The 8,543-nt window shown below is 36.3% G+C and overlaps 1 protein-coding gene across 1 annotated transcript in view; it reads left to right on the forward strand.

The window, feature by feature from the left end:
• Nucleotides 1-5,644, forward strand: part of LOC111089737 (calcium-activated chloride channel regulator 1-like) — a gene marked incomplete at its 5' end in the record, with an annotated part of 29,616 nt that extends 23,972 nt beyond the window's left edge. The window contains one exon of the mRNA XM_022402745.1: nt 4,665-5,644. Coding sequence (XP_022258453.1) covers nt 4,665-5,218 — 554 coding nt within the window. The remainder of the gene's footprint in view (nt 1-4,664) is intronic.
• Nucleotides 5,645-8,543: the final 2,899 nt, after the last annotated feature.

Below are 8,543 nucleotides of genomic sequence, written 5' to 3' on the forward strand. Positions count from 1 at the left end.
GGCTACTCTTTTACCAACGAAATAGTGGGATTGACCGTCACATTATTACGCCCCCACGGCTGAAAGGGCGAGCATGTTTGGTGGGATGCGGAGTCGAACCCGCGACCCTCAGATTGTGAGTCGAGCGCCTTATCCCACCTGGCCATGCCGGGCCTGGATGTTTGTATTCATCCTTAATTACCAAAGTTTTTTTTTATATTCGCACAGGATATTTTATTATGCTTTAAAACAACGCTAAAGCTATTTAATGAAATAACATGTATAAATCGCTGTTGTGAAAATGTAGGAATTGACGAATTACTGCTGATTTGAACGTTTCTATAACCTTTAGAACATAACGAAAACAAAACGTTTAAAAAAGTACAAACATTAGATATAAGCGGAACAAATAAACCTGCAAATACGGATCGTAAAAGAAAATAAAGAAACAAGGCTGGAGATACTGTAGACATTATTTACTCAAACTACAAACCCCTGTTTTGGCTCCATGCTATTACCTAGAATTACATTTAGTGGAGTCAAAACAGGGATTCGGAGTTTGAGTAAATAATGTATACAGTATCTCCAGCCCTGTTCTCTTACTTTTTTATTATCCCTATTTGTGGTTTTTTTTATGCTCAACTATTGCAAAGGGTTACTTGATATGGTAGCTAACATTATACATTGTAATGATAATAAACATAGCTAGTCGCTAGCTTATACGGTTCATGATGATTTACTGTAGCTATTGACTATTTGATCGCATTAGTTCGGGGTGTAAAATGTTAAGCTGCAGCTGGAGATTGTCATGGGGATTTGTTTCAGTGAGCATTTATAGTTTTTGTGTCACTAAATACTCTATATATAATGCATAGCAATGGGCAAATATATACTAGACCCCACTAAGCGCGTATAAAATTTCACCAGTAGAAAAACAGCCTTTTCAAATAAAACAACGTGTCTTTTCAAGTAATTATTCTATGAATGTGTGTAATAAAATTTAAGTATTATGTTTATTGATTTTTTTTTACTCCTTCACATCCTACTTAATAAAGGGGTTGGCTCCCTAAAGACACTAATTGTATAGTGTACAAAGCACTGAGTATCTACATGTTACAATAATCTAATGTTCTTCTGTTATTAGTTGGTAATTCCTATTTCACCCTGTACTTAAGCTTTTTAAAGGAACACCAGATATTTGTAAGAAAGCTAACTTCAACACTAGAGTTATGGTGATTTTTAGCCTATGTAAAATATAGAAAAATGAAATCGACTTTTCAATATCCCTACGACCTTCGCAGTACCTCATTTAGTGTTCTACAAAAGGTTTGGGTGCAATATAAAAAGCCGTTTTTGTTGTAGACTTGCAAGAGCATAAAATAGAAGAAGAATTACAAACGGACCGTTTTGAGCAGATTTTTCTTTTCGGTGCAGTTCTAACATGCGTGCTTATTGTGCATCTTTGAATGTGAACAGCCTTAGTAGTCAATAGTACTTTACCGTTTAAGGTGTTTTTGTGCAATTCTTTGCAATCCCTATTATGAACCACTATCGTGGTTTAAAGTACTAAGTATATACACAATACGGTGTGATCTAAGATAATGCTTTGATCCACGATTATGAAACAACACGAAATGTATATGAATACAAGTTTCATTACTTGCACGTGTCAACCAAACGATTGTTTGTGAGACTTGAAGATACCTCTCTTATACAAAAATATCATTATTTGTTTGACCATTTTAAAATCTTTTTACGATCTACCAATATTGTATCAAAATTTCTGTCCATTTTACCAGAATTGACAGGGGGGCTAATTAGACAAATTTTCTTTATCTTGAGATGCAAACTTGTTCGAGGGTAATCAGGCAGGTGGCAGCACTACCTATGTCGGAATGGCTCGGATTGTTCATCTAAATGGTATTTTAAATATCTCCTCAACAGGTTATCAGAACTTTACAATACTATACAGTGTTTCCTTTTATAATAATATCTATGTAACGACTGAGTCACAAGTTCTGGGAATGTCTGTAAATATCATAGGAAAAAGTTTGAATTTCTTGTTCTTCTTCTTTATTACATGATAACTCAAAAACCAAAACTATGATGTCAACCCATTTCACTGAGGTGACATAGTTTCAAACGGTGTATCAGCTTTTATAAGTATTATTAATAACTAGTTATAATTTTAAAAAATCATAATTCTAGTGTAAACGATGTTGTCATTACCCCTTGAAGTTAGCTTTCTTACAAACACCTGGTGTTTCTTTAAAAAAACTTAAGTACAGGGTGAAACATGATTTACCAGCCATTAATAGATAAACAATAAATATTACAGTTGGAACCTCATTATATTTAGAATTTGGTTATAAGTACAACCTTCCTATGTCTATTGAAACACAGCACTAAAAAAACAAGTAAAAAAAACTTTTCAAAAAAAGGAAGTAAATGTAAGGATGGCTAATATCAATCCTTTAAAAGCAATGTAAACAAGATAGTTGGGATGACATTTGCACCCTCCCTACATAATAGCACAGGCAATAATTAACGTATAACAATATATATATATAACTATTCGACCAGAATTGAGTTTAATTTATCCTATTTTTGTCTGTTAACATTCTACTACACTGCGTAATTGTGTTATTATGTACGGATGATACAAGTGCCATCCCTACTATCTTGTGGAGAATGAGTTAGGTAATATTGCAGTAAAAAAGTAATCTAAATAATTCACATTTGCTTAACCAGAACTTCATTAAAATGGTGGCAGCTTATTTCACTTCTGATCCACTTTAAAAATTAATAACTTCAAACATGTTATAGATAGAACACTCTGGTTTTATTTAACTTGACGAACAACTCATAAAGTGTTATTCTTGTCTTAGTATACTTCCACGTGCACACTGTTTGTTGCCCAAATAATGTCTAGGCGATACTCTGTCTCCCTCCAGGTCTTGTTCAGCATGTAGGGGGGGTCACGTCCCTTATTGTATTGATTATTCTGGGGTGAAGATCCACGATATCATGCACAGATATCGAATATAACTGATCTTTCACAACTCTTCACAAGAAAAAAAATACGGGGTTATGTCAGGGGGAATGTGGGGGCTATCATTCATGTTGATCCATCTCTACCAGTCCATCTGTCTGGGAATGTGGGGGCTATCATGTTGGTCCATCTCTACCAGTCCATGTGTTTGGGAATGTGGGGGCTATCATGTTGGTCCATCTCTACCAGTCCATCTGTTTGGGAATGTGGGGGCTATCATGTTGGTCCATCTCTACCAGTCCATCTGTTTGGGAATGTGGGGGCTATCATGTTGGTCCATCTGTCTGGGAATGTGTTATTCAGAAACTCCCGGAAGTCACGACTCCAGTGTGGTGGAGCACCCTCTTGTTGAAAAAACAACATGAGGTAAAGTCCCCAGTTAAGGGACAACAAACAGCTGGCGCATGTCTAGGTAATTTGTCCCCAAGTTTTTCAGCGAAGAGAAATGGCCCGGTAATTCTATCGCGCATCAAATCACACCACACGTTAATCTTTGGGCTGTCACGTTTGTGTTGTACATCACGTGCGGGCTTTGTTACCCCCCCCCCAAATATACATAATGCCGACTGACATGACCGGAAACGGGGAATTTTGCCAGTTATTCATTGTCCTGAACTATCTGATTGAGGATTTCCATTGCAAAATCCTTGCGCCTTTGTCCATCATCCGGTTCGAGGGTCTGCAGTAACTGCATTTTTTTGGCATGCAAATGAAGTCGTTTGTGTAAAAATTTGTTCACTGTACTTTTTGGTTTCAGGGGGAACACGACGAACAGACGTCTTTGGACGTCTAAGAAACGCCTCTTGCACACGATCAACTGTTACACTTGAACGTCCGCGCTCTAATCAGGTACACTTGGACGTCCGCGCTCCCATCAGATACACTTGGACGTCCGCGCTCCCTTTTGTTGCAACACACTCCCAGTTGCTAAAACAACAAACAAAAATAAAATTCGTGGCAGGAATTTAGACTTATTATCTTTCAAGTCTCAATTTTTTTTGGGGGGGGAGAGAGAGTAGCTGAAAGACACCCTGGGGTGATCAGAATCAAGTTGATAGGAATTTTTCAAACCAAGCTTTTATGCTATTCGTAGGTGGTGGTCTTTTTTATAAATGCATCGTTAAATTTGTTGCACTGGCACAATTAGTTAGGATTCAGCAAACCACAAACTGCGACTTTTCCTGGGGTGTTGTCATTTCTTTCTTTTTGTTAGAACGGATCTACAAGAGAAAGGAAAAAAATTATGCGTTGTTCGTCAAGTTAAATAAAACTGGACTGTTCTATTTATAATATTTTTGAATTTATTAATTTTTGAAATATATCGGATAATCCTGTAAATTGCTGTACATAGTTTGCAAATCTAGTTCCCCAATTAATTCTCCGAGCTTAAGAATAGCGTTTGTAGTTTGCTAACAAAACAATAGGTATATATTCAAAAAATCCATCCATAAATAAGGTTAAAACAACGAGGTTTTCGACGTTGAAACATGTAGAGTCGTCAACTTTTTGAAGGCCACAGATAGGCCTAAATAAAATGTTTCTAATTGTGTGCCAGTTTAACGTTGAATATTATTTATGATTTTAAACCTGCCGCAGTTTTGAATTTTTATGAATTTTTTCTCCATATTTCCAGTTGCATATTACAATTTTCGAAGAAGTTTCAACATGTCAACTTTAAGAACCAATTTTCACTCTGCGGATAATCTAACAAAAGACCATTTAGTAGGTGGAGAGCTAGAACCGAAGGAACGTGGACAGAAACAGTCGGCTGTTTTTCAAATACTGGTTGTTCCTTACGATTATCAGGAAATGTTTATATCCATGAAATCACTCAATGACGAAAAAAACGAGTCTCCTACCTCCAACATCGTACCAGTGTACTTCGAAGTTACACCACCAGAGACCACAACAACCGAGTTCATAGATATAACTTCCACCGAATCTACAACATCAGAAAATACCGATGCTTCGACGACAACCACCATAGTCACAACAAATGAGATAACAGAAGAAAACGTTGTCGGGCTAAACCTTCCAGTTATTTTACTCGTATCTGTGTTTGGAAGCCTTTCACTGCTTTCTTTAATTCTTATTAGCATTTTCGTTCTGAGAGTGAGAAAACGAAAATTGTCTGAACCAATTAGACACGAACCGCGCTTTGAATCGCCCAGAGAAACAACGCCTTGAATAGATGAACTTAACGCAGTTGAAACTGCTTAGTTCAGAGTGACATCTGGAGAGAAAGTTTTGAAGTACTAATTTAAAAGAAAAATTATGATATTTCAGAAAATTTCGATATTTTTATCTGTGCTACTTTTGTTGATTAGTTCATCAAGTTTCTCTTCAGGTGGCGCTTTGTTAGTTCATCATGAAAACTCTGAATTAACGAGTTATTTAGTTTCTACCTTATTAGTAAAATGTTAACCTGACCTCCAAAAATTAAAAATTGAAAGAATATAAATTAATGAGACAAATAATTGACTCGAAAAGCACAGACGCTTAGTATTGTTTTATAAATGGAAAATAATAGACGAACTGGAAATCTTACAATCTTAAATGAAAGTGATTACAGATGATTAATTTAAACAGTTGTTGTTTGAAATAAATGAAATATTGAAAGTACGGATTCAGTATTTGAAATGTTAATTAAAGTAGACCTCTCAGAGGTTAAACATAACGGAATTTATTTGTCAATAATAAATTGTTTTATTTTCCAATTTCTATATAATATTTTGATAAATATAACTAAAAATGATAGTTTAGTTAGATATCTTAATGATTTAGGTTAAGATTAAAAGGCTTAGCTGTAATGATATTTTCCACGCGCCCACAACTTTTTCCTATTATATGTTTTTTGCTGTTTTGTTTTTACTGACAATATTTTCGGCAGCATTGTTTGTTTGTTTTGTTGTTAAGCACAAAGCTATATAATGGACTATCTGTACTGTGCTTGGTTTTTAGCGTTCTAAATCTTCAGGCTTACCTCTGAGTCATTGGGAGGGGGAGGCTCTTTCGATAGTACCTTAAAATACTATAAGTAAAGCATTTGGTCGAAACTGTTGATCTGGTAAAGAACCATGATGTTGGCTCTTGATCTCCGTTAGACATAACAAAAATATGAGATAAAAATTAAGTAAAAGAACCTTACATCTGTTTACATCATTCACAAAGGTTTCATGCAGCTTTATTTTCTATAAGAAAATGTATGTTTGTGGATATATATCAAAAAACCAAAAATATGTTTTAACCATTGTAAAATCATATCTATCAGCTTGCACTTAGATACCAGTTCAATCCCACGTAGAAAAAAAGATGTGAATCCATAAAGACAAATAAAAAACTGAAAGAGTAACTAAAATAAAGAATATTATTTGATTATGTATCCATATATTTGTGGCCTGATGTTAAGGCACTCGATTCACAATATCCTGAGTTTGAATTCCGTTACCGAACACGTTCGCTCTTTCAGCCATGGGGGCGTTATAATATTGGTAAAGAGTAGTCCGAGAGTTGACGGTAGATGGCGATGACTAGCTGTTTTAACTCACAGTTATGGTCGGCTAGTGCAGATAGCCCTTAACCCTATCCATGTCTTGTGTATCACACGTGCAGATGATGCTCGTGAACGTGGCAATAGGAACTGGTTGTTTTGGTCAGCGAATGAGCTTAGAAGAGAGCACATGGGTATCACGTGTGTTTATGGTCGGCTAGTGCAGATAGCCCTTAACCCTATCCATGTCTTGTGTATCACACGTGCAGATGATGCTCGTGAACGTGGCAATAGGAACTGGTTGTTTTGGTCAGCGAATGAGATTAGAAGAGAGCACATGGGTATCACGTGTGGCGCTCAAATCGCACGGGAATGATGATAGGTTAAGTTACTTTCACTCAAGAGAAACAAGTTTAAACCTAGGATAAATACAACGATATATATATATATATCTGTCTTGGGCGCCACCTATGTTAAAACAATGATTTTCTTTATATTTTCGTTGGCCATTACACTAATTTTCCCAAAAATGAATAATGGGTAAGTAGTCAAATAAACATATCCATAAAAAAACATTAAATGACCAGGAAAATGGTTAGTAGCTTAGCGCGAAATGCCACAAAATAATGACAACAAGTATCCCAATATAGCAAATATTATGTTTTGTATAGTTACTAAAAATAATGCATATTATTTGTAGATTGAAAATAAAATGTACCTGTCTTGGGCGCCACCTACAATTTTTATGCTAATAGTATTATTAAAATCCACATAAACCACGGCCTCATTTACATTTTCCTACCAAAGGTCATGGGACAAACCTCTGATTGCAGGAAAATTGGCGTGACGACGAAATAAGCAAATAGGTTGACCTATAAAGATGACCAGCGGTTCGCTCGGAAATCATTTCGAACTTGCACGCTGAACGATAACTACACGGAAAGAGCTAACAGAGTTTCAGAAGGGGGCGAGGATAGTTGGATGTCATTTGGGGGAAAGGTCTGTATGTGCTATTGCGCAACAATTAAACATTCCCAGGTCGACAATTGGCGACGTTTTGAAGAAATGGAAGCCCACAGGTGACAAATGAGCCCAAGAAACGACCAAGTAGGCTAAAATACTGATTGACAGGAGCCAACACACCTTGAGAAGGATGGTTACCTCATCTCGCTGTCAGACCCTAGAGAATATGTGTTTGGAGATGCGAGCAGCCACAGGCAATCCTACGAGTGTTTCTATGAGGCGTATAGAGCTGCATGCCATGAATTTTCACGGAAGGTGCAACCCACAAGCAGTTGATAACAAAAAACAAATGCACACCATCGATTGACATGGGGCAAGGCACACCGAACCTGGACTATGGATCAATGGAAATCGATCCTGTCGAGCAACGAGTCACGCTACACGTGATTTGAAGTGAATAATATCGAAATATTGCAGTGGCCAGTACAGAGCAATGACCTAAACCCGATAGAACATCTTTGGGATGAACTGGAACAATGAATTAGGGCAAAACCAATACGGCTCTCTTCATTAGAGGAGCTTTTGAATGCTTTAAAGGAGGAGTGGAGCACAATACCACCAGCTTTCAACCAAAAATGGGCTAAAGTATTGACGTATTGAAGCAGTCATTAAGGCCAATGGCGGGCCAACACACTATTAATTTATTGGAATAAAAACTTGTTTTATCCATAACACTTGGTACTCTCTATAATAAATAATATGATTTTAATATTATTTTCTTCTATATTTTGTTCCCCAGAACATAATCCTAACACGACATTAATTAACAACATCAACCAAATACATCACTGTGTTTATTCAACCAGAATTTACACATGCTAGACAGAAAAACCAACATTCTAAGAAACACCTAATATGTAACAGAGAATAGAAATCATGAAAACAAAATCCATCGGTGTGTTCAGAAGCAACCTAGCATATATGATTTACAAAAAGAATACTTTGGACTACAAATTTCAAACATATCAGACTCCACATAAATTTTCCTGCACGTCATTG

Source organism: Limulus polyphemus, unplaced genomic scaffold, assembly GCF_000517525.1.
Source record: "Limulus polyphemus unplaced genomic scaffold, Limulus_polyphemus-2.1.2 Scaffold7230, whole genome shotgun sequence".
Classification (NCBI taxonomy): domain Eukaryota; kingdom Metazoa; phylum Arthropoda; class Merostomata; order Xiphosura; family Limulidae; genus Limulus; species Limulus polyphemus.